General features: G+C 37.3%; 1 protein-coding gene across 6 annotated transcripts in view; it reads left to right on the top strand.

Moving 5' to 3' along the window:
* GOLGA4 (golgin A4) overlaps nucleotides 1-26,251 on the top strand; it is a 105,750-nt gene that overhangs the window by 4,143 nt on the left and 75,356 nt on the right. For 2 of the 6 annotated variants that reach the window (XM_074199058.1, XM_074199057.1), the window contains exons 2-7: nucleotides 1,438-1,527; nucleotides 12,405-12,554; nucleotides 17,286-17,351; nucleotides 20,485-20,796; nucleotides 23,035-23,082; nucleotides 25,262-25,318. In XM_074199058.1, coding sequence (XP_074055159.1) covers nucleotides 1,438-1,527; nucleotides 12,405-12,554; nucleotides 17,286-17,351; nucleotides 20,485-20,796; nucleotides 23,035-23,082; nucleotides 25,262-25,318 — 723 coding nt within the window. Of the gene's footprint in view, nucleotides 1-1,437; nucleotides 1,528-3,109; nucleotides 3,286-12,404; nucleotides 12,555-17,285; nucleotides 17,352-20,484; nucleotides 20,797-23,034; nucleotides 23,083-23,117; nucleotides 24,070-25,261; nucleotides 25,319-26,251 lie in introns of those variants that run through there. The other 4 variants (XM_074199061.1, XM_074199060.1, XM_074199059.1 and 1 more) reach the window with 4 other exon arrangements.

Here is a 26,251-nt window from a genome sequence, read left to right as displayed (position 1 = left end):
ATCCATTTCACTTAGGCATGAAGAAGGCTTTGCCTTGGCTAGGAGAAGGTCAGCTTCATAAGGTGAGGCAGGTTTGAAAGAGGAGATAGAGGCAGAAGGTATCTTGATGATAGAAAATGAGGAGGGGGGAGAAGAGAGCTCTTGGTGAATAATATTTTTTTTAAAGTTTTTTTGCAAGGCAGTGGAGTTAAGTGACTTGCCTAAGGGAATTATTAAGTGTCTGAGGTCAGATTTGAAAGGCTGGTGCTCTATCCACTGCGCCACCTAGCCGCCCCAACATCATTTTTTTTTTTTAAGGAAAATAGGAAGCAAGTTTCTCAGCTGAAATGATGGAAGAAAAGGGATCCATGAAAGGTTTGGGAAGGGATGAAATCATTTGGAAGAGCCCACAGTTACAGTCAAGCCTACATTCACTCAGCTAGTAAGCGTCTGAGACAGGATTTGAACTCAGTTCTTCCTAACTCCAGGTCTAGCTCTCTGCACTGTGCCACTTACCTAGATTGTGGGGTGAATGAGTATGAAGAATTGAGGATGACACCAAGGTTGGGAGCCTGGTTCTCAACCCTTTTGAGTAATAGGGTCGTCCAGAGGAGAGGTTTAGGGAGATGATGAATTTTGTTGTTTTTTTTTTTTTCAGCAAGTGAGCTGAATTTGAGATGTTGATTGGACATCCAGTTTGAACTCTTCAAAGGCAATTGGAGGGTTTGGAGCTCAAAGAAGAGACTGGGGCTGGATATATTGATCTGGGAATCTTAAGTATAGTGGTGATACTTGAATCCTTGGGAACTGGTGAGAATGTCAAGGAAGGCAATATAGGGGAAAAAAGAGGGAAAGGACAGAGCCTTGGGGGTACATTCCCAGTTGATGGTGTGACATAGATGAAGATCTAGCAAATGAAAAAGAGCCATCAGAAAAGTGAGAGGAGAGCCAAGAGAGAGTAATGTCACAAAAGACAAAAAAACAGAGGAAAGAAAACTTTCTGGAGGAGAGAGGGATCAAGAGTTCAGTGCTGCTGAGGGGTCAGGAAGGATGAGCAGTGAGGAAAGGCCTCCGATTTGGCAATTCTGAGATTCTTGAAAACTGTGAGGAGAGCTAGGTCAGTCAGGAAGGCAAGGTGAGCTTGTATGCCAGATTCCCTAGGTTTAGAAGAGAGTGAGAGGAGAGGAAGGATGGAGATTGGAGCCAGGATTTACTTCTGCTGCTTCATCTTAGAGATGAAGGAAACTGAGAGCCCGAGATATTTTAGGATCTGTTTAAATGTACAGCCAATTGAGTGGCTATCTTCTCTGACTCCTAGTCCAAGCTCTTTCCATTAGTTCCTGTGAACTCTCCTTTGTTGTGGTGCTTTCTTTCTTCTGAAGGTGTTAGCTTCTGAAAGAGATAATGTGGCATTAAATGTCACAGCGCTTCTCCTGATTTTTGTGATTTTCCTTATAGGTCCCTTCCAGTTCACCTGGCTCAGCAGGAACCAGGAGCCGGACATCTTCCCTTACAGAACAGCATGAGGATGGGACGCCCAATAGAGAGGTCAGTGTGCAAGTGTTTTTCTTATCATTTCTTTAAGGAGGCACAGCTGTTAAATATGCCAGGCTGTTACATTGGCTCAGATAGCCAAGTTGTTAAGTGGGAAAGTTATTATTCAAGAAGAAATAGAATTTTTTTGATAGGTGTTGTTTGGAAATAGTAACACACATCATCTTATCTCTACAAATAGGGAAGGGATAGGGAAGGCTGATTCTGTGATTTCACTGATCCTGGAGACTGAGAAGACTTCAAATGCAAGCTAGCATCTTTTCTATAGATGCCAATCAATGCCTCATTGATCAAATCACACACAGAGAGAGTATGAACTTTATAAATCATTCTAATTCAACCATTGTTCTTAGAAAAGTGACTCTGAAAATTTTTTCTTAAATAGTTTTTCAGTGAATACCAGTTCATCAGATCAGAGAATTAGAATTGATCATAACTTTTGAAGTTACTTAGACCAGTTGTCCTCAATTACTTAGGAAGAAACTGAGGTCAGAGGTAAAGTCCCATTGTCTTCCACATAATAAGTGACAGGACTAGGATTTGAACCCTGGTTTTCTGCCTCCAGGTGTGGTGCTTCTAATGTTTATAACAGCCATGGGAGGGGACAGAAATGTATTTTAGGAATGAGGAAGTTTATATTAGAATGGCTGATTCTGGGCAACCATAGTTCAAGCGGCTAAACTTAGAACTGAGGGTAGATTTTAATTATGCTCTTTAATTATAGACATTTCTAGAAGTCTGTAAAGTTTACAAAGCACTTCCCATGTGCTCTCCTGGGACCCCAAAACAATCCTAGTAGCAGGGGGAAACAAGCATTGGTCACATGACTAGTAAGTGTCTAAGGCAAAATTGAAATCCAAGTCTCCTGATTCAGATCCAAATACCATCTCCTCTTGGAGTCTCTCAGTCATTCTAAGGAGGATTTTACACACACACACACACACACACACACACACACACACACACACATGATTTTATTGTTTCTTTTTTTAAAATAATATTTAGTATGGAATACCTCTTGATATTATTTCCATTTTACAGATGAGGAAACTAAATTATAAATTCTGTCTAGAGGCAGCCAAGTGGTACAGTAGATAGGTTCTCCTGTCTCCTCTAAGTTCAAATCCAGCCCCAGACATTTAATAGTTACCTAGCTTTGTGACCTTGGGCTAGTCACTTAAGTTGCATTGCCTTGGGAAAAAAAAAACAAACCCCCAAATAAATAAAAATCTGTCTAGCATTTGCATTTATGTATTTTTTTGTATCTTTTAATGCATTATACTATTTCTTTAAATGTTGTATATTGATTGCAGTTTTAAAATGACACTGATGTTTCTTTGAATTCTTAACTGATACAGTAAATTCATATTTTTAAACTTTGTATTCAGAATTAATGCTGATATTATTTTAATATTTATTTACAGGCCTAACTAATTAAAAGGAAAGTGGAATGTTTTGCTACCAAAGCTTACATAACGGCTTAAAGATTTTGCTACATGATTGCTTTTTGAATGAATTTTAAGAACTATTTTAAGTATTTATAAAGCAAACACTCAAATTATTCTTTTCCATGTAGGTGGGAAAGCATGCCTCCGTGAGGCAATTGTTTGTAAAGACCTGAGACTTGATATCAGACTGACCAGGGAAGCCAGAAGCTCCTTTATTCTTTGGCCTTTCCCCCCCTGACGTGTTTCCTTTCATTGCTCAGTGACCTTGTACTTCTTTGGGCCTGTTGGAAAACCTCTGCACAGGGTAATTCATTGTTCTATGAGATAGAGCACTGTCACCAAACCACCTATCTGCCTGCTGAGCATTTTCTGTACTATTAGGGAACTTTGAATAAGTTTGAATGAAATTTTCAGTCCTAGACCTGGGATTTTATTTGCTAAGCTAGTTTAAATTTCTCTTTAACGGAAAGTACATTTTCATAGGGAGAATCTCTGCAGCCATTTCTTTCTGGCTTTTTTACTTTCAATATAGGAGTCCTTTATTGTCAGAGATATTGAATTTTTGAGTCTCAGAATGCTGTTGTCTTCCTTTAAAGCAGAAATTGATTTATGCATTAATTTGATGCAGAAAATTGGTTGTTTTTCATTCATACCACATTGGCATAATGCAGTTCAGTTCTGCAGACATTTTCAAGTGTCTTCTCGGACACTTGACAGAACTCTATGCAAGTGCTTGGTGAGAAGATAATATTATTCTTTGCCTTTTGGACAGTCTTTTGGGGGAACATAGCATATACAAATAACAATAATGCAGAATAATCTAATTGCATACTAGGGGAGCAAAGTGCTGAGGGAGTTCCTGTTTGGAAAGTGGTGAAGGGAGATCCTTGCTCATGTTGAGAGTTGTGGAAAGTTTCCTGGAGATTTTTGACTTTGAAGATTGGAATAGGAATTGCCTAGCTGGAGAAGAAGGTATTCCAGGTTAGGTTCAAGCAAAGATGCTGTTTAGGATGATAGTCTGGGATGTATATGGGAGCGACAGAAATCACTTAACTATACCTTAGTTTGTGAAGGAGAGTGGTATCAGAAAATGCATCTTTGGGGTATGGACTTAATAACTAGATCAAAGAGTAGGCACAGTTTTAAAGCCCTTTGAACTTAGTTCCAGATTCCTTCCTAGAATTGTTGGACCAGTTTACTACTCTATCAACAATTCATTAATATACCTATTTTCCCCTCATTTGTCATTTCTGATAGGTGTGAGGTGATACTTCAAGAGTTTTACTTTTTCTAAATCACTAGGGATTTAGACCAGTTTTTCAACATGACTATGGGTAGTTTTGATTGCTTCTGAAAACTCCCTGTTTATATCCTTTGACCATTTATCAAGTGGGGAATGACTTTTATTTTTATAAATTTGACTCAGTTATCTATATATTTAAAAAATGAGATTTTTAGCAGAGAAACTTGCTATGAATTTTTTTGATATTACTTCATTTTTCTATGTACTTTTTAGCAAAGTGTAATTTCCCTGTTGTCTCTTTTAATTAGGTCTGTTTTTACTTTTGCTTTGTCTGAGATCATGGTTGTTACCCTTGCCTTTTTTTTTAAACTTTAACATAGTCATTACAGATTCTTTTTCACCCTTTTAGTCTAACCACATGTGCCTTTCTGTTTTAAATGTATCTCTGATATATAGAATATTGTTAGATTCTGGTTTCTAATCTACTCTGCCATTGTCTTGTTTTATGAGATAGTTCATCTCTTTCACAGTTATGATTACTGACTGTATTTCCCTCCACATTTTCTTCCATTTGTCCTTCTCTATCATGTCCCTCCTGAAAAACATGTTGTATATATGTGTGTATATGTATGTATGTGTGTCCATCATCCTTTTTGCTTTTCTCTGGAATTAATAGAATTTTATTCTGAATTTGAGAAGTGTGGGAGAAGAAAAAGTGGGAGTAACAGTAGTAACTCCTGTGTTAACTGAGATCCCTGGGAAACTGAGTGTTGTGGAGAAAGTTCAGTTTTCTGCCTATAAATATATGATGATGAAGGGAACTGGATCTTTTTGATGGTTTCTGTCCTTAGAGTTATTAGAAAAGGAATGTGAATTACAGAGAATTGTAAGTTAGGATAGTGAATGACAAAGAGGGGTTCCTGGGTCCCAGGAAGGGAGGAGGAAGGGGAAAGACTATCTGCAGCTCAGTCTCATTCCTAGAGTTAATCAGGCTTGAAAGGTGATGTTGTATGTTTCTTTTCCTTCTTCTTCCACCCCATGAACATTTTTATCCAGGTAAAATACAGATAAAATAAATTTCCCTTTGAAGGGGAAAACACATCCCTAAAGCATCCCTTAGCAGATGGCCTTGGAAGTAGTAGAGGAGTCATGTCAGTAGTTCAGGTCCATCTTCACACAGACTTCTCCCTGATTTTATTGGGACCTCGTATCTGCTATCATTTCTAGGCTCTCCCTGGGGGTTTTTTCTCTTAAATTCCTGATAACAGTATTTCTATCATTTGCCTTTTTTCTTCCAAAAGCAGACTGCAGCAAAAATTCTAGTTAATTGTAAGGCTTTACTATAATGAAATATTGCATTTTGACTTTCTTTTAAAGAATTGATATCTTTTTAAAAAAATTTTTTATTTTATCTTTTGTTTTTTTATATCGTAGTTTTCCTCAGCATCTCATTCCTCCAGAACCATTCTATGTTACAAATTTGTTTTTAAAGACCCCCCCAAAAAAGAAAAAAAAGTGGAAAAACCTCAGCACAGCCTCTCAGTACATTGAAAAAGTATGTTGTATGTAAACCCCATGAGAGGATGGGTTTGAGAACTCTGAATCACATCGTTTCTATCTATTCTCTCTGCTTGAGCTTTGTACTTTTATTTTTAAATTACATGTAAAGGTAGTTTTCAGTACTCATTCCTTTCCCAATTTATGAGTTCCACATTTTTCTCCTACCCTCCCTTCCCTCTCCCCTCTCCAAGGCAGTGAACAAGCTGCTAAAAGTTATACAAGTTTAATTGTATTTAACATATTTCCATATTAGTCATATTGTGAAAGAGAAATTAGCTCCAAGGAGAAAAAAAATGAGAAAGAAAAAAACACAAAAGAAATTTTAAAATGTGCTCTGTATTTAGACTCTGTATGGTTTTTTTTTTGGATGTGGATGGCATTTTCCATAATAGATCTCTTAGGATTATTTTTGATCACAGCACTACTGAGAGGAGCTCCATTCATAATGTTGCCTTTAATGTGTTCAATATTTTCCTGGTTCTTCTCACTTTGCTCAGCATCAGTTCCTTCTGCTTGAGCTCTATAATTTTGTAGCATTCACTTTTGATTTTTGTATGTTGTTCTTTCTATTTACGTTTTTGTAATAGTCACTGTATAGGGTCTCTTTGGCTCTGCCTACTTCCTTTTGCATCAGTTCATAGAGATCTTTCCAGGATATTTGGTATTCATCACACATCACTTCTTACAGCTTATTAAGACTGTATCACATTGTTCCTCAATTGCTGAGTGTCTATGATGTTTCCTATTCTTTGATAACACAAAAAATGCTACTATATAAATTTGGTATATATAGGAATCTTCTTATCAATGACTTTTTTTGGGGGTGTAGTATAAACCCACGATTGAAATCTTTTGGGTCATAAAGAATTTGGGCATCTTAGTTTCTTAATTTGTAAAGTTCTAATTTGGTTTCCAAAATGGTTGTACCACTTCACAGCTCCATAAACAATGCATCATTGTGCCTGCCATTCCACTCACATTGATTATTACTTTTTTTTTTGGTTAAGTTTGACAATTTTTAGGATGGGAGGTGAAGCCTCAAGGTTGTTTTGATTTTTTTTCTTTTATCACTAGTGATTTGGTGCATTCTTTCATGTAGTTATTAATATTTGGCGGTACTTCTTTTGACAACCATTTTCAGGGCAGCTAGGTGGCTCATAGATAGAGCATCAGCCCTGGAGTCAGGAGGACCTGAGTTCAAATCCAGTCTCAGACACTTAATAATTGCGTACCTGTCTGACCTTGGGCAAGTCATTTAGCCCCATTGCCTTAAATAAATTAAAAAAAAAAGAAAGGGAGAGGGAGAACTGTTTTCTTCATATCTTTTGACCATATATCTGTTGGAGAAGATAGCTTTTTTTTAACCATCATTTTCATTTACCAGTATCTCTCTCTCTCTCTTTCCCTCACTCAAAAAGCCATTCCTTGTTACAGAATAAGAAAAGGGACAAAACATTTCAGTAAAACCCAACCAACCAATCATACCCAAATCGAGTCTCTCACTTCTGCAGGCTCATGTCTCTTGAGTTCAGGTGTGAAAAATGATTTCTTTCTTACATACATACATACGTTGCTTTTGCGTTTTTTGTTTTTTTTTTTTACAGAGAGGCTTTTTTAGGGGGAATATTTTTATTTTGCTCAGTGGTCATTTTTTTTAAGGCAATGGGGTTAAGTGACTTGCCCAAGGTCATACAGCTAGGCAATTATTGAGTGTCTGAGGTTGAATTTGAACTGAGGGCCTCCTGACTCCAGGGCCAGTGCTCTGTCCACTGTGCCACCTAGCTGCTGTACAGCAGTGGTTTCTTCACTAGGTGCCCTTTTCTTGGAGAACAAAATTTCTAAATTTTGCCTTCAGATAGAAAATGCAGTGCATTTAGGGAAGAGGGGTGGGGAATCAAATGACAGATTAATCAGTGTATTTAATTCTTGTCAGCTTAATCTAAGACGCTCGTTGTGTTGCTTCATCTGTGACGTTCTTTAATTGTAATGTATAATGTGTAGTAATTTCTGTTGACTTTATTGCTTCCAAGTAAATCAGTTTATATTACAATATAAGAGAGTCTGAGATAAAAATCCTTGGTATCCTCAGACCCTAATAAATATACTTGGATGGTCTGGATTGTTTCTTAGTTCATTTGTGAGCCAGACATCAGGTATTTTTAGAGATTTTTTTTTTTAAGGTTTTTGCAAGGCAAATGGGGTTAAGTGGTTTGCCCAAGGCCACACAGCTAGGCAATTATTAAGTGCCTGAGACCAGATTTGAACCCAGGTACTCCTGACTCTAGGGCCGGTGCTTTATCCACTGTGCCACCTAGCTGCCCTGATTTTAGAGAATTTTAGAACTGCACTGTACATCTTTGAATTTTGGAAAGTTTCTTTGATGCCTTGCCCCTTGTTGGAATGACTTTGACTTTGCCATTTTGAAGGTTTGGTGGTTTCCCAGTTGATGCTTTTGACTGTTAGGCATGGCATTGACTAGGTTTTGGGGTTTGAACTCTGTATTTCTGTTCCATTGGCACAGTGCTAAGTGCTGAGGATACAGGCAAAAGGCAGAAGGCAGTCTCTGCCTTCAAGGAGTTTATAATCCAATGGAGGAAACAATTTTATGTTCTGTCTGTGCCACCTGAGAACAAACCCTGGACAAGTCTTATCAATCTGGAAAAGCAGTAGCTAAGAATAGCAAGGTTTGATGACAGAATGCTGGCAGCTTGGTGCTCTTCCCCTTGACCATTCCCCGTCCAAGCTAAAATTCCTCTTCCATTTCTTCTGAGATTTTAGGATTGCCTCACCCCACAGTTAGAAGTTAGATGTGAAAGGCACAGCTCCACACTAGGCTGGGTTTCCTTTTACTCTTCACTATTGCTTGGAATTCAGAAGTGATAGTTGTGAGTGTGGAAAGAAGGCCAGGCCTTTGAGTTCAGAAGACCTGGCCACAGATCTGGCCCTAAAGTGTTCTGTGTGACCTTGGCCAAGGAGGATGTCTGTTGGGGATTCAACTATGAAATTAAAGGGATTAAACTTGGTTACTTGGAAGGACCCTCTAGCTCAAACATTAGGAATCTCTAAAATGACTCTTGGATTTTTGACTGGGTTATTGATTGACCAAAAATACTTTTTCCTAATGGTGTGGTCACAGAGGCCTGCATTATAGAATTTTCAATATTTACAACTTGATGAAATTATCAGTGAGATGAATTTTGTGTGTGTGTGTGTGTGTGTGTGCTTTCCATCTCACGATCAGTTGTTTATTATTTGTCATTTTTTTTTAAAAGACAGCTTTCTAACCTACTTAATTTGCTAAGAATTTGGCAACCTGCCTTGTGAGAGGGAATTTCCTCATCCAGGAACCTTCTTATCAATAAAATTAGAGGTCTAGTCCCTCTCCCTTGTTTAAAAAAAACAGAATAAAACAAGCTGGTTGTCTTGGTATTTTAGAAAATCCATGTTGTTTTTTCTAAATAGGTTTATTTTTGCCTACTATATTTTGCATATTTCAGTGTTTTCTCCAGGGTAGCTAGAGTATAAATAAGCAATCAATAGAGATATTCAAAACATGACTTTATAAATCTGTGTGGGGAAATCCCCAGTGTTGGAGCTTCCTTACCTAATTCAGATATCACTTTGCCTCATCTGAAAGTTGTTGCTTACCCAGTGTCTGGCAGTGAGTCATCAGAGGATGATGATGACTCTGACAGGGCTTCCTGATTTACAAACCCAGAGCTTTATCAACAATACCTTGTCAAAGTGAAATGAAGTCAACAGCACTTATGAAGCTCTTACTATATGTAGGACACTGGACTGAGCACTGGGGATTAAAAACTGAGCTAAAAGAAAGCTGACCCCTGCCCTCTAGAAGTTGGCATTCATACATCAAAGGAACTGAAAAGGTTTAGGGGAAATTGAAGGCATTGACTATGGGGAACTAGGTAGAGAAATTCTGAAAACTTGGGAATATAGCCCTGATACTCCCTAGCACTTATGGGCCAGAAAAAGTCAGATGGTTGGGAATACTGCCTCACTTTAAGGAAAGGAGCATTTGTAATTAGGGTGGAATGCCTTACTGTGGATGAACACCAGTAAGTGAATGGTCAGAGGTATTTTGTGTATAGAGGTAGCCATTTTCCCCCTCTACATATTTGTCCTTAGCTATAGAAATGAATGATTCTACACTTTTCAGTGTTTTTATGGCATGTTTACCTTTGTGGGGGTTCATTAATATGCTGTTTGTCTATGACTTTTACATTACTTACTATATGACTTTACATTACTTTATATAACTTACATTAATATGCTATTTGGATATGACTTTCATGATGCTTTTATAGATTTTTGTAACTGTACCCTTCAAAATTGTACAATAGAAAGACTGAGATCTCAGATTCATCCCTATCTTCTGTTCCTTATTGCCTTTTATGTCACTATTTCTATGTCGCCTGAGATTGAAATAAGAGATCATCAATTCGTAATTCCTTATAAATTCCCTTTTACTCTACTGCTAGACTAAAACTCCATCTTTCTTTGGCACAGCTGGTAGCTTCCACTATTACTAACTTTCTTGTTGCTGTCCTCCTTATTTTCTCTTGGCTTTTGCAATTCTTAGACCTTTCCTTTCTTTATCTCTCTTCCAATCCTTCATTCTCCTGCCTCTTCTATGTGGGTGTTTGCCAAGATTCTGTCTAGGTTCCCTTTTCTCCTTCTGTGCTTTTTCATTATCTCCTTTTTTGCTGTTCATTCTCACAATGTCTCTGTTTCACCTCCATTGTCTTTTCTCCCTGTACATTCATTCATTTAACAAATATTCATTAAGCATTTAAAAGTACTATCTAAACAGTGGAGGATAACCACCCTAGAGAAAGATGCATTCCTTGTCCTCCTGGGTCTTCCAGTCTAATGGAGGCGTAATATACAGATAGAGTTAACCTTAATGTATGTCATTACATGCTAAATATATTTGTGAACTACAAAGCAAAGTGCTAGCCATGGGCCTGTGACTGCCTCAGGCCTGGGGAGTGTCCTTCCAGTCCTAAGAAGCCCAGAGGAGCTTGGAGGCTTCCTGGGGCATGAATACCTGAAGAGCAGTACAAAAATAGGTCTGGGATGGGAAATGGTGTCGGGTTATGGAGGGCCTTGAATGCTAGCTCTTTCTTTACTCAGGAGGCAGCAGAGAGAAATGGTAGATTTCTGAGCTGAATAGGACTAGATCTTCTAGGAATTCTATCAGAGTGAGGGTGGATTGGGTGGAGAATAGAGAGAAGATAGGAAAACTTGCTGCTCAGATTTCTTTTTTTCTTATTTATCTATCTATCTATCTATTTATTTATTTTTAGAATTTTTCAACGCAAATGAGGTTAAGTGGCTTGCCCAAGGCCACACAGCTAGGTCATTATTAAGTGTCTGAGGTTGGATTTGAACTCAGGTACTCCTGACTCCAGGGCTGGTGCTCTATCCATTGTGTACTTTTCAGGTTTCTTAAGGGCAGGGAGGGTTTTGTACTTCTTTAATTGCCAGGGTCTCACAAATGGCTGACCCAGAGGGAGAAGTTGATGGACCCATTTTCCTCCCACTGGTCAGTCCCAATCCTCTTCTTTACAGTCTCAGTTTTTTTCCTTATCACCACTATCTTTCCAGCCACAAATCCTTGTTCTTCCATTACTTCTTCTTTCCATATAGCTCGTTTCCAAGTCTTGTTGTTTCTTTCATAAAATATTTGTTTTATCTGTTCTCTTCCTTCTCACTACAACTACCATTCAAAATGTTCATTTCTTTTCAGTTAGTCTCTTGTGATACCGGTGTAGCTGTCTTGCTTCTAGTTGCTTCTTTTTCCATTCCATTCTTTTTACTCTTGTAGAAATTTTTTTTTATTTTTCTTTTTATTTAAAGCAATGAGTTAAGTGAGTTATCCAAGGTCACACAACTAGGTAATTATTATGTGTCTGGGGCCAGATTTCAACTCAGGTCCTCCTGACACCAGGGTCAGTGCTCTATCCACTATGCCACATGACTGTCTCTAGAATATTCTTTCTATTTTAATCCTTTGATCTGTAACTTATCTGTCTACAAACCTTCAGTGAGTTTCTATTTCTTTCTGGTACTGACATTCAAGGCTTTCCATGGTGTGGCTCTTGTAACTTTAAACCTTTTGACTGAACTGAACCTTTCTCCATCCTGTTTGTGTTTTCCTTCTTTTATGTCTGTGCTGTCCCTAAGAAATTTTTCCCACTCCCATTCCAATCTCAGTGAGTTAAATTTTCTTCCTCCCTTTAGATTCTTTGTCCTTCTTGAAGCCGTCCTAAACTGAAAATGACTTTTTCCTCCTCAGATTTCTCATGCCACTTTTCCCTGGCCCCTTTCTGTTGTATTTTTCAGACTCTCTTGTGTTGATATTTGTATGTATACATGTTTTCCCTCCATTAGTTTTCAATTTTCTTGAATGCAGGACCTCCATGGAGTCCTTGAGCAGAGTCTTGTACTCAGTAGGGGCACAGTCATGGTGGTTGAATTGATTAAACACATTTTGCTTAATGAAAATGGTGGAATATCTGCGCATCATGCTTTTATGATTTGTTTTTTCACTCTGTGTTTTGTTTCCATATCCTTATTTGTTGCACTGAATGAAGCAGCTTCTAGCTGGGATTTTAGCAGAGCCTGCTTTTCTTTCTGAGTATACTATCTTTGCTTTGGATTCCTCCAAACAACCCAAACCAGAGATTGGCTGTGTGGTGAGGCCGGCCACCCCTTTCAGCACTTCCTTTGGGGAGAAGAAAAGTCCGGTAATAACAGAAGGCAAATCTAATGGATGGCGCTTGTCACTTAGCACCTCTCTGAGGCGTATTCAATTACTGGTTGCTAATCATACACTAAAGATCAGAGAGTAATAGCTGAATGCTTGTGGCTCATGGGTGTGTGGTGTCTTTTAACATTAAAAAAAATAACATTGCTTTTATTTTATAGACTAGAATTCACTTGGCCTGATCTCTAAATCATCCTCCATATACAATAAAATTAATATGCACAGCTTGAAATCTGTGTTTTCATGAAGGTGCTTTTTGAAGTCATCCGTTTTAAGGAAAAGTGAAATATTAGGTAGAAATTGATAATGTATCATAGAATCAGTAAGAAGGGCTTTCAGCAGTCATCTAGTGCAACCCTTCTGTGACATCTGGGATGGGTGCTATTTGAGGATCTTGGAGACTTTTAGGGTGGAGGGACCCTCCACTTCTCAGTATAGACTGATAGACTAGACAACAAGGGAACCATTCATTTAACTTATCTCTTTGGAAGACTAGTCACTTTCTAGGTTTAAAATATCAAAATTTTAGATTTCTTTTTATTATTCTTTCCATGAGATTCATATTGTATTTTTCTCTAAGGAAAAAGGGATATTCTTTTAGACATTTTTATAATTATCTGCATATTCTTAAATATAGCAGAAAAACAAAATTTAAGGAAGATGTTTAATATTTCTCTAATTGGAGACAGTGACTAAAACACCATTCTATTTGTTTTCTTGTTTGTTTGTAAGGGGAGAAAAGAGAATTGAGCTTTTGAGTAAATAAAGAAAAACTTGAAACACTGGTATCTTAAAATCAGGAAATCTTGTTCTAAAGTTAGAGATTTGAGATTAATTGCTAATGCTTCTGAACTAGAACATTCCTATACCAATTTCAGCTTATTCAATTAAGACTTAGTCTAGCACTTTTGGGACCATCATCCTGATTATTTCTTAACTTGAGGAAGCTTAGAGTGAGGTTTCTCTTGACTGACTGATATAGTTCTTTTTTACTTGGAGGTCATCACTCTAAAGGAAAATTTTAGCATTCCTCATTCAGGAAGACCAGAGAAGTGTCACAAACTATTTTAAAGAAGGGATCACATCATGCTCATATATTCTTCCCCTGTGCTATTATTTTTAGGCACATCTAGAGATAGCCCTAACTGCAAAATAGAAGTCTTGGCCTGCTGTAATGAATATGTTAGAATTTGTAATGAATATTTTTAAAAATATAAGTGATACTGTTAAGATGATATGAAAAGGGGGTGGCTAGGTGGTGCAGTGGATAAAGCACTGGCCCTGGAGTCAGTAGTACCTGGGTTCAAATCCGGTCTCAGACACTTAATAATTACCTAGCTGTGTGGCCTTTGGCAAGCCACTTAACCCCATTTGCCTTGCAAAAACCTAAAAAAAAAATGATATGAAAAGGCCGTGAGAACTACTTTTTATGGGGACTCAGCCTCATCATTATGTTACTTGAGTCTATGATTTGTCCAGAAAATCCATTCCTTATAGGGAGGAGGAAGAACAAGTTTTGGCTTAAGTGCTTGCCTATATCTGAAGTATTAGAAAATCCAGAAAGAGCCAGATGCGAAAATAAAATGGTTTTGTCCCAACTCCTCCTCATCTACTCACCTCCTGTTAATGTTATATATAGTATATATGTTGTTATGTGTAATATAATGTTTTATATATATGTGTGTGTGTATATATATATATGTGTATATATATATATATATATATATATGTATATATTCCTGTTAATGGATAAGGGGCAGCTTGGTGGTGCAGTGGACAGAGTGCAATGGCTTTAGAGTCAGGAGGACAGGAGTTCAAATACAGCCTTGGACACTTGATAATTGCTTAGCTGTGTGACCTTGGGCAAGTCACTTCATCCTGATTGCCTCTCATCCAGGATCATCTCCAGTTGTCCTGATTCCTATCTGACCACTGAACCCAGATGACTTTAGAGGAGAAAGTGAGGCTGGGGACTTCTCAAATCCAATTCATGTACTTGTTATGGCATCACCTCCCTGATGTCATGGTCTTTTTTTTTTTTTCAGGTTTTTGTAAGGCAAATGGGGTTAAAGTGGCTTGCCTAAGGCCACACAGCTAGGTAATTATTACCACCTAGCTGCCCCATGTCACTGTCTTCTTTGAAAGCAAAGGACAAACATTATGTCTGAATAATTGTATTTCACTCTGTGTTTACTATCTAGCTACCTTTTTGGATTTTCAGAATTAATGGGAAAACTTCCAAAATTTTTTCCCCCATGTACTCTAAAAACACTCAAGACAAAAATGTATAACTTTGTCTTCATTTGCCAGCACAATGTTTATAATTTAGAAAGTAACTTTTTTCTAAGATTGTCTTGTACAAAGATTGCTGTACTCACTTAGAGAACATTTTAGCCATCCAGATTGTATTTTTCTTCCATTTTCTTTTTTCTATTTTTCTCTTAAAGATTTTATTTATTTTGAGTTTTACAATTTTTCCCCCTAATCTTACTTCCCTCCCTCCACCACCACCCACAGAAGGTAACCAATCTTTACATTGTTTCCATTGATCCAAATTGAATGTTATGAGAGAGAAATCATAACCTTAAGGAAGAAACATAAAAGATAAGAGATAGCAAGATCAGAAAATAAGATATCAGTTTTTTTTTCTTAATTAAAGGTGATAGTCCTTGGTCTTTGTTCAACCTCCACAGTTCTTTCTCTGGCAGATTGTATTCTTAATGAGAAAACCAGTATCAGGTTAGTAAATAGTCATCCCTTTTCATTTAATGTACAGATTTAAAAAAAAAAGATGGAGAAACCTGAATTTGTATCTTTTCTCTCAAATTTATAGTCACAACAGGGATGAAAAATATAGTTGAATGAATCCTTCCTTTTTAGTCGGCAACAAATTCAAATGTCTGATGCATTTGAAAGAGACCTTGCTAATTTATCTGATCCAGGTGAAGTGACTCACCCCAGGTTAAGGTTCAGGGGCCAAGATTCAGACTTGGGTTTTCATGACTCTCAGTTTAGCTTTGTCCTTTGGAACAAGCTGTCCTTTGGAGGAAGGACCCTCCTGGGGTTCACAAAGCGTATTTTGGAAATTCTTTTGGAGCTTTCTTTGGTCTTTATTGACTGTCTGAGCACGTGGTAGCATCCTTAGAGATCAAATCATCTAATATTTTGACGGATATGGTGTCTCAGAAGAGAAAAGGCCCAAACAAGGTAGTAACCATGCTTGAGGGCAGAACTGGAGTCAAGAGCCTGCATGGCCTCTCCTCTTTGTTCTTGTTATGTTTTGCATTAAACATAAGATTTCTCTCTTTCTTTTTCTTTTTTTTTAAACAAAACAGCTTCCCCCCCTTCAATATGAGTCTAATCAGGTTAAAAGGTGCCTTTTCTTAACATGACAGATACATTTCTTTTTATTGAGTTAAATTCCCCACCCAGCATGTTTTTAGGAGACTTAGAGACTTTAGAGACTTGGAAGATTCACTGGTTTATGAGGCATTTTGAATTTGTTAGGAATGTCTTAGTGCATAGAAAATGGCTCTGTAGCTTGGGGAGTCATGTGACTGTCCATTGGGTTTGGCTTTTCTTCCTGGGCAATGGGTTAGGAAGAGAAAGATGGGTTCAGATGATACCTCTGCCTTCCCAGTTTCTTTACTAGCTACTTTCTGAAGGAAGTATCTGAATTAAGAAACTCCCTATGATCCTCTGACCTCTGGGTGTTCAGCCCCTTACAGTGAGCTCCTGGAAAGTTGTGCATTATAATGTTGAGACATCATGGGCCATGGTCATGACTTCTCACTGAGTACCACTGGGCTGTGGGGCTTTTGGCTTAAATTGACACGTCTGTGTGTCCTGTCTGGAATTGGCTATAACAAGCAAAAGCAAAATCCTTTTTAGTGGTAAAGTTTTCTATTTTCATAAGAAAACAATATTATAGAATACAAGAAATAAAACTTTTGTTTAGTGACTGTACCATTTTATTTGATTTCATGCCCGGTCTTTGAAGTACTTCATTTTCTTTTTTAAAAAAAGACCTCTAGACATTTGTGAACATAATGCAAATACTGCAGTATTATTTGAACTTGAGGCATCATTTAGCAGGTAAATTTCAGTCATTAGAACTGTCAAGTCTTCTAGAGACAGACAGAACTTTCTTTTATCAATTAATGGAAATGCTTGGCATACATAGATGTTCCCCCCTCCCCCCCAGTAGTAGTCTCTATTTCTTGCCCCTTGTCAGGTTCCAATTTATTTGTACAAGAAAAATTTTTCCTCTTTACTCTCTATTTTTGTGTGGCCTTAATAGCTCAAAGAAAGGTTGTTTGGATTTTGTAGTATGATTGATAAACGCTGATATGACCAGTGTTTTCGATTACATATTTATTCTTTATAGTATTGTATCAAAATAAATTTTTTGCAACTTGAATTTTGTGTTTTTGGGGATTAGCCTTAATAAAGGATGCCTGTTGTGTGGTCAGGTGAATGTGACAGTTGCTATACTAATCCCTAATCTATATTAAAAACTGAATTTTCTAGTACTTAACCCTACTAGCTTTGGCTTGCATGAAAGCATCATAATTAATAATAATTAAAACAATTTTTTTACTAAATATGTGTATAATGCTTTAGAATTTAGATATTGTTTTTAAAAGGGCAAAGAGTTTTTTTATACTTTTCCTGTTTTCTTTAGCTTTCCATTTTCCTTTCTTTTTTCTAGACTGCATCTAGCTACACGCCTCCAAAACCAGCTGACTGCATTAATGGAAATGAACCAGCTCCTCAGGTCTGTTCCCTTATACTACTCTTTAAATAATAGCATGCAGATGCAGAACATTGTTGGTATTTTTTCCCCCAAGATTGATTTTGTAGAGAATAAAAGGTGGTTAAATAATCAATTCCATATATTCTGTGGTCCATGTTAGGCTTCTCAGTCATTGATGGGCATAAAAGTAAAAACTATAATTACCACTGATTGTGAGTATCTGCCAGGCCTCCCGGGAGAGCCACAGCTCGTAGAATTGAGTGTGACATTGAAGGAGGAGGTGGCATCAATATATTTTCTTGGAGACAGCTATAGGAAGAATGAGATTTCTCATAAAATGCATTTTAGTGAGGGTATATTTTAATACCAAAGGAAAATACTTTTCTTTGTTTTTGATTTAAAAAATTAAAAAGTTTACCTTATCCCATTTTCTTTCTTTTTATTTTTCTTTTTATTTTTTTTTGCAAGGCAATGGGGTTAAGTGACTTGCCCAAGGCCACACAGCTAGGTAATTATTAAGTGTCTGAGGCCGAGTTGAACTCAGGTACTCCTGACTCCAGGGCTGGTGCTCTATCCACTGTGCCACCTAGCTGCCCCGTCAGCCCATTTTCAGAGCATTGATTATCTGTTCTCTATTCCCTCCATTCCTTTTGCCAGAAGTTGTTCTTCTTCTTTGATTCTTTTTTTTTTAAATTTATTTAAGGCAATGGGATTAAGAGTGACTTGCCCAAGGTCACACTGTAAGCAATTATTGTGTCTGAAGCTGTATTTGAACTCAGGTCCTCCTGACTCCAGGGCCTTTGCTCTGTCCACTGCGTCACCTAGCTGCCCTCACTATATTGATTCTTGATGTTTCTTTCTTTCTTTTTTCCCTCCCCCAAAAAGAGGAAAATAAGTTTTTTTGGCAGTTATTTTCTCTTGGGTGATAATCCTTCCTGGTCCTGATTGTTTCCCCCATCATTAAAGGGGAGAAATAATATATTCACTCCAACATGGACTTGGGATGTTAGTTAAGAGTTTGTTTTTGAGGGAAAGAGTCAGTAATTTAGAAGTACATTTTTTAAAGCATTCATTTGCCTAAATTTATTTTTGAGGAAGACAAGACTGGGCTATCTCAGTTTGCCTGGCACATAGTAGATATAGAAACTTAATGGTTAACAATTGAATGTTCTATGAATAAAATGACATGATAGATAGAAAAGAACCTTAAAAACAAGACTCAAAAGATCCCGAATTAGCCCCAAATGAATAGAGGATAGTGCCAACGATAATATTGTGGTTGTTTAGGAGAAGTGGTTTAGTTGAAGTGAACAAAGATGGTTTCTGGTGTAATATAACTGCACTTTTCCAGAATTCATCTCTGGCAACCAGCTGTTCTGAACAGCCCAGATCTCTGTCACAAAGTTTCTACAATATACCCATGTATTTTATTGATGGGAAAACCCCTTAGGGCCTCAGTGCCAGTATACTCTTAATAAACCCATGTACTTCTTACTGAGTCCATATTGGCAACAGTATAACAGACAAAGTGCTTTAGGAAGGGTATTGAGAGAGTCTCCTATAGGCAGGCAGAAAGAATATTGAAAGGTGATCGTTGATAGTGAAGAGATGAAACTGCAAAACCATTAACGAGTCTAATAATCTTGGATTTATGGAAGGGGCAAATGGCCTCAGGGGTTGTCCAAAGCAGTGATGATGGCTCTGCTCTGAATGTGCTGATCTGAAGGTAGCAGAAAAAGGTAACAGAAAAAGGTTCAGTTATGTTCTGAAGCTTTTTTTTTGGGGGGGGGAACCCAAAACATTTTTATTGATCTCTTTTGTTTTTCTATCACTTACATTTCCCAGTGTCTTCCTCCTTTCTTCCCTTCCCAGAGAACCATCCCTTTTTTGAAACAAGGAATAAAATGAGGGAAAAAAAATTTCAGCCAAACTAATCAGGATCAAAAAGAATGACATATGTATGTGTCCTTTTTCTACAGCCTGTAACAAAGGAAGGATCAGTGTGAGATATTTTCTCATCTCTGCTTTGGGCCAATTTTGGTTATTTTTATATAGTTTTAGTTTTTGTGTATATTGTTTTCCTGATTTTTACTTAGTTTGCATTAGTTCATAAACATTTTCCTGTTTCTATTTTTCATGTTAACCATTTCTTATATAACCTAGTAATTTTGTATTACTTGCCTGTTCTACAACTTATTAACCATTTCCCAGTAGATAGAGATCTATTTTGTTTTTATTTCTTGCTGTTACAGGAATTCTGTGTTCAGTAACTCTTAGAGCTACAGGGAATTTTGATTGGTTAAAATAACAAAAGATTACAGCAAAAAATTTGATACCTCAGGGGATGTGAGCCCTTTAGGAAAAAATTGGCTTTTCCATCTGGATGATTCATTAAGTGGTTCTGACAGTTAAAGTTAATATTGCACATAAAACTTGGAAGAACTCAAATATTTGAAAAGAATTTGCTTGTGAACATCAATATATTAAATTCATTTTAATCTTGGCAAAGTAGGAGCTGATTCCCTGTTGAGAACCAGGGGCATCACAATAACATCTTCAAGATTTTTTCAAAGTTGTTATAAAGAAAGTACTTTGAATACCATATTGCTGTTCAGTCTTGATTATCATTAACTGGTCTCCAAATCTCCTGACCTCTTCTCCTTGGGTATAGCTAGCTAGTTGTCTAGGTTGCAAATTGTGATTTCCATATGAAGTCCAAAACACCAAATTTAACTTCTGTCATTCAGCCTCAGTGGGATAGTTACCATTGCTTTAAATCCAGTTACATAGTGTTTCCTTCCCTGGCAAGAGGGTGGCTGCACCTCCAATGTTGACATTTGTTTACTGCTGTTACCAAGTGGTGGGCATCTACGCTGTGCTGTAGGAACTGTGATGTGGGCAGGGCAGATAAGGAAACTGAAGCTCCTGGAAGATTAGTGAGGGGTAGTCAGGATTCTCACTGGGATCTCTTGACTTGGACTTCAGTGTTTCTTTCTACCACAAATAACATGGCTGCCCCACATTGTTTGGTAACAATGTCTTTTGTTACCAGATTAAGAATGTTAGTAGCTTCTAGTTTACAGTATTATTGTCAATGTTATAGCTGAATCAAAGTGGACATGTTCATATGACAGTTTTCTCATTTGGCCTGCAGTCTGGTGAGCCACAGTCTTTTGCACAGAAGCTCCAGCTCCGAGTTCCATCAATGGAGTCTTTGTTCCGTAGTCCAATCAAAGAGTCCTTGTTCCGTTCTTCTTCAAAAGAATCTTTGGTGCGGAGTTCTTCAAGAGAATCTCTGAATCGCCTTGATCTCTGCTCTGCTGCTACATTGGACCCCCCATCTGATGTTGAAAGTGAGGCTGAGGAGATTATGGGTAATATGGACAGTTTCAGTAAAGACCAGCTCTGTCAACGAGTACAGAGGATGGAACGAAGCCTAAACAGTTACAGAGGCAAATATTCAGAGGTAGGAGTCACAGGGTCTTTCTTTTTTGTTTTCCTTAGTAATAGTTTGAATTAGACTGATTTTCATTGTAAAACCTTCCAGTGGTTTCCTTTATTTAGAATGTAAGCTTCTTGAGGTTTTGACTTTTGTTTTTGACTCAGTTATATCCAGCTCTGAGCAAAATGCTTTGTCTATGTTGGTGTGTAAAAAAATACATGTAGTTTGATCCTTTTTGACATCACTGTGGCATGCTAGGTAGTGGCAATGTGCCAAAGAGGGCTATAAGACAGTATTCAGTGGAACATAAACCAACTGACCAGGGCCCTGGGAAAGCATGGGAAGTCGGTCAAGTTTCTTTTGATCCTCCCCCACTTCAACTTTCTGTACCTCAGGGACTCTGCCTGGATCCTGCTTCCCATTGTGGCATTGTGTCCAGAACAGCAAAATTACATCTTTTCTCTCATTGTTCCCTTACATTAATCAGAACTCTCAATTGCTTTCAATTATGGTTGTATTTTTTTTTAAAACCTGTTGAAACAAATTCTGTTAGTTGAATAAAATAGAGATGATGTCATTTCTAGTCTTTAAAGGGGAAAAAAGAGATAACTAGCCTATCATCTTTTCTGAACAACTCTCCCATATGAGTTACCTAGTCACAAGCTCCTCTTTTATCTTCAGTTTGTCACGCTTACCTAAACTTGAGCCCAGTTCTGGAGATCTTCCATGTAGAAGCTTTTTAGATACAATCAGGTATTTTGAAGGGACAGAGGAGCCTTAGTCCTGATAAGATGGGAAGATCATTTCCTGGAATTAGGGAGTTTACTCAGACCCCTCTCCCCTTTCTCAAGGGCAGAATAGTGATAGCATAGAGAGTTATACAGCTTGTCTGCCATATAGCAACCATTTTAAACAAAGATAAGTTGCTTTTCTGGCTTTAAAAGGTAGAGAGGGGGCGCAGCTAGGTGGCATAGTGGGGGGGTGGTTAGGTGGTGTAGTGGATAAAGCACTGGCCTTGGAGTCAGGAGTACCTGGGTTCAAATCTGGTCTCAGACACTTAATAGTTACCTAGCTGTGTGGCCTTGGGCAAGCCACTTAACCCCATTTACCCTGAAAAAAAAAAAACCTAAAAAAAAAGGTAGAGAAGGGAAGGTCTTGGTTCTAGGCACATTTACAAGATACCTGGAAGTTTCTCTATTTTCTTCTATCCCTTTCTTTGTTCCTTTCTTTCTTCTGACTCTCCTGCCATCTAGTGGAGATTTTTCTTTTTTTATTGTTTCATTTATTTTTCCAACTACATGCAAAGATAGTTTTCAACACTTATCTTTTTGTAAGCTTTTGAGTTCCACATTTTTCTTCCCTGAGAAATCTGAGAGAAGTTTTACATGTACAGCAGCTATGTTAAAACATATTTCCATTTTAGTCTTGTTGTGAAAGAAGATTCAGAACTACAGGGGAAAAATAATGAGAAAAAAAAATAAAGAATAAAACAAATTTAAAAAAGTGAAATAATCTGCTTTGGTCTGCATTCAGACTTCAGAGTTCTTTGGATGTGGATGGCATTGATCCCTCCACTGCTGAGAGGACCTAACTTCATCGTAGTTGATTATCACATAGTGTTGCTATTGATATGTACAGTGTTCTCTTGATTCTACTCTCTTCATTCAGCATCAGTTCATGTAAGACCTTACAGGCTTTTCTGAACTCTGACCACTCATGATTTCTTACAGAACTAAATAATACAGCATCACATTTGTGTATCACAGCTTTTAAGCCATTTCCCAATGAAAGGGCATCCCCTTAATTTCCAATTCTTTGCCATTGCAAAAAGAGCTGCTCTAAATATTTCTGTACATGTGAGTTTTTTATACCTTCTTATCTCTTGGGGATAAAGGCCTGGTAGTGATTTTGCTGGATCAAAGGGAATATACAGTTTGGTTGCCCTTTGGTCATAGTTCCAGTTTGCTCCCCAGAAAGTTTGAAATCAATTCACAACTTAGTAGAGCTCTTTAAAGGAAAGATGGGAAGTTTTCCTAAAATCCTGCCAAGAGAAATTGGACTCAACTTTCTCAAACCTCAGTTTGCCTCTTTGGAGACTTCTCCTACTCTTAGTTGAAAGCCCAATGATCATCTGATAAATATTTTGCCTTCTCTAGCCTCTGTCACTTATTTTCAATCTCTCTCTTCATCTCCTGGCTCATTTCTACTGCCTCCGTGCGCAGACTTCCACTTAATCCCTCTATTTCTATTGTTATGTTGCAGCTCGTTACTGCCTATCAGACTATACAGAGAGAAAAGAAGAAGCTGCAGGTAAGTAATTTCTTAGCATAGAATTTTATAGCTGACAGTGCCTGGAGATAACTCTGGGACTTTCTTATTTTTATACCCATAAATTCCCATTAAAGCTGAGATTCACTCCCACATTTCCAGAGTAATTTTGGTCAGTTAAGTTACTGTTGAAACACCTAAATAGAAGTGTTGAGGAGAGTGGGTTTGGGCTTCACCCCCTGAAGGGAATTTGGGGCCTGGGAAATGTTGCCTTGTAGAGTGCTCACAGAACATCAACATATGTTTCATAGCACTTGGCAGCTCTGAGGGAGTGTTTAGTTAGTCTACACTGACAGCTACCTTAACCTAGATATCTATGCAGCCTTGTGGGGTGAAGTGAACGCACTACTCCTTGGTACAGTCAGGGTCCTCTCTCCCATTTATATTCTGTCTGCATTGACTTTGTTTCCCCTGGCACTTACCTTGTGTGTTTTGGAGAAAAGCCCTTAGTGCTCTCCCTATCATTAGTGCTCATGATAGCTAAGATAGGGTTGGGGTGGACATGGGAACATGAAAGTCCATCCTGTGTGATCTTATGCTGCCAGATCCTGGGGAAAAGAGAGTGCACCTCAATCTTAGGGACCTATCTATAAATAATAAAGGTGAATAAGTTGCCAATTTTTGATGCTACTAGGAAATTATGAATTTGATGTTTAAAATAAAAGACTTTAAGTTGGATTTTTCTTTAGCTAAAAGACAGTTTTTTTTTGAAATTGATATAGATCATTGTCTAGTTATATAATGATAGATAGGGATGACCAGTAGCTAGCTCATGGACTGCATTGATATGCATGTCATTTCAGGAAGTATTGAAGAAAGACATTATCCAGCACAAGAGTATTGGGGACCCCTCTCCTCTTTGGGGGTGGGGAGAAGAATTGCTAAAAAGACACAGAGGATCATAAAGTCATCTGTCCAGTATGGGAAGAAACCCCAGAGGCCATCTAGCCCAGTTCCCTCATTTTATAGGTGAGGAACCAGGCTCACATATATATATATATATATGGTCAACATTATGGGTGACAGGACTTTTAATCTCTGACTCCAGTTCCTGGACTCCTTCCCCTGTACTCTGCTCTGGTTCTTGAGGAGGCAAATAGTGGGTTAGAGGGGAATAGTTACATTTAGGAGATCACAGATCCATAGAATCTACACTATTTCAATAGATATTGAAAGTTGTTTAATACATTTTGGAAAAATACTTTTCTCATTTATGTAATACATTTTCTCATCTTATGTATATATCCAGGATTCATTTCAGTGGATTGAGGCTTGCTTTTTCCTCTAATTATAACTAAACCCCCTTGAGATGAGTCCTGGTCTTAGGTTCACTCTCTTAAGTGGCACATTTTGTTCATGGTAGCTATTTTTCTGATGTCATCTGTTCCTAAAATGTTTTAATCTAAACAACTGAAAGTACACTTTTTGATAGGAAGCAACATTGGTTATGTTTGCAATATTTTTCTTGAAAGTTTATTTTAAAATTGGTGGGAATATAAGTGGGAAAGTAGGATTCAGCTGTATAAAAAATTTGTTTTATAGTTACATCAGAAATTCAGCTTTTTCTAATTAAAAGAAAAGTCTTATTTTAGAAAAGTTTTTGAGAGTAATGGTCATTATTTTTCTGATATTGCTTCTTGATTACAGCATATTCATTTTTATTTCACATGTAATCTTTGACTTTTTTTATTTGAATAAAACTGTAGAATCAAAAAGTCAAAAATTTTGTGCATTTACAAATTATATAGTTTAAATGTATTTAACTGATCATATGCCCTCAGAGGTGGTTTGCACCATGTCATAGTGGAAGAAGAATCTTAGTTTGCAGTTTGGTTTGATTTTCAAAATGATCAGTTCTTGACCATTTTTTTGTTCTTTTTCCACAAGTAATTTTTTTGTTTTGTTTTGTTTTTTATGCAAGGCAATGGGTTTAAGTGATTTGCCTAAGGTCACACAACTGAGTATTAAGTGTCTGAGGGCAGATAGAAATCAGGTCTTCCTGACTGTAAGGCTGGTACTCTATCCACTGCACCACCTAGCCGCCCCTGCCTCCACAACTATTTAGGGAGTAGAGAACTTACTATGTGGGAATAATGCTTTTGAGTTGAGTTGCTTTGCATTGACTTTATGCCAGTTTTTGAACCAACTCGTTTTTTTAAAGGGTCTTTTGAGCCAGAGTCAAGATAAAGCCCTCAGGAGAATTGGAGAATTACGAGAGGTGAGTTTAATAACTTATACTTTGAAAAAAATAATTAAAATAGCCATAATATCAGATTAGAATGATTGTTAGTGCTGAGGTAGCTTTATATGTATATTTCTTAATTCTCCTAATAAAAACTTCTCTAGACTGCAGAACAAGTACTAGGATCAACTTTGTTCTCTTCTAAAACAAGCCCTAGATTCTCTAGGAAGAATCAGTATTATCAAGATGAATGGAAAATAGTGATAGCTCACTCTGATATGATTCTTTATGGTTTATACTCTACCTGTACTCACAGCAACTCTGAAGATAGGTAGTGGAAATAATACCCTTTATAAGTGAGAAATTGAGGGTTAGAAAGGTTAGGTAAATTTATTTGAGGTCCCTTAGTTGTATGTGTTATCAACTTGTGTTTTATAAAAAGCATTTTTATTTTATTAAATATTTCCCAATTTACATGTAAATTTTTTTTCAATAATCACTTAAAAAATTTTTATCTCCAAATTCTTGTTTTCTCTCCTGTTCCTCTCCCTTCTTGAGAAGGCTAGCAAGTTCATATCACTTATACACATACAGTCATGTGAAATATGTTTCCAGATTAACCATATTTCAAAATAAAATGCAGACAAAAACCTCCAAGAAAAATAAAGGAAAACAAGTATGCTTTGATCTGCATTTAGAGTTCATCAGTTTTCTCTCTGGAGATGGATAGCATTTTTTATTGTGAGTCCTTTGTAATTTTCTTGATCATTGCCTTGATCAAAGTAGCTAAATCTTTCACAGTTAGTTATCCTTACAATATTGCTACTTGGTTCTATTCACTTCATTTTGCATCAGTTCATATAAATCTTTCCAGGTTCTTCTAAAACTGTCCTTCTTGTCATTTCTTATTACACGATAGTATTTCATCTCAATCAAATGCCATAACTTGGTCAGTTATTCCCCAATTGA

This window comes from Macrotis lagotis, chromosome 8, assembly GCF_037893015.1.
Source record: "Macrotis lagotis isolate mMagLag1 chromosome 8, bilby.v1.9.chrom.fasta, whole genome shotgun sequence".
Lineage (NCBI taxonomy): Eukaryota > Metazoa > Chordata > Mammalia > Peramelemorphia > Peramelidae > Macrotis > Macrotis lagotis.
Note: the sequence above shows the minus strand (reverse complement) of the source record. Positions and strands in the feature narration are given on the sequence as shown.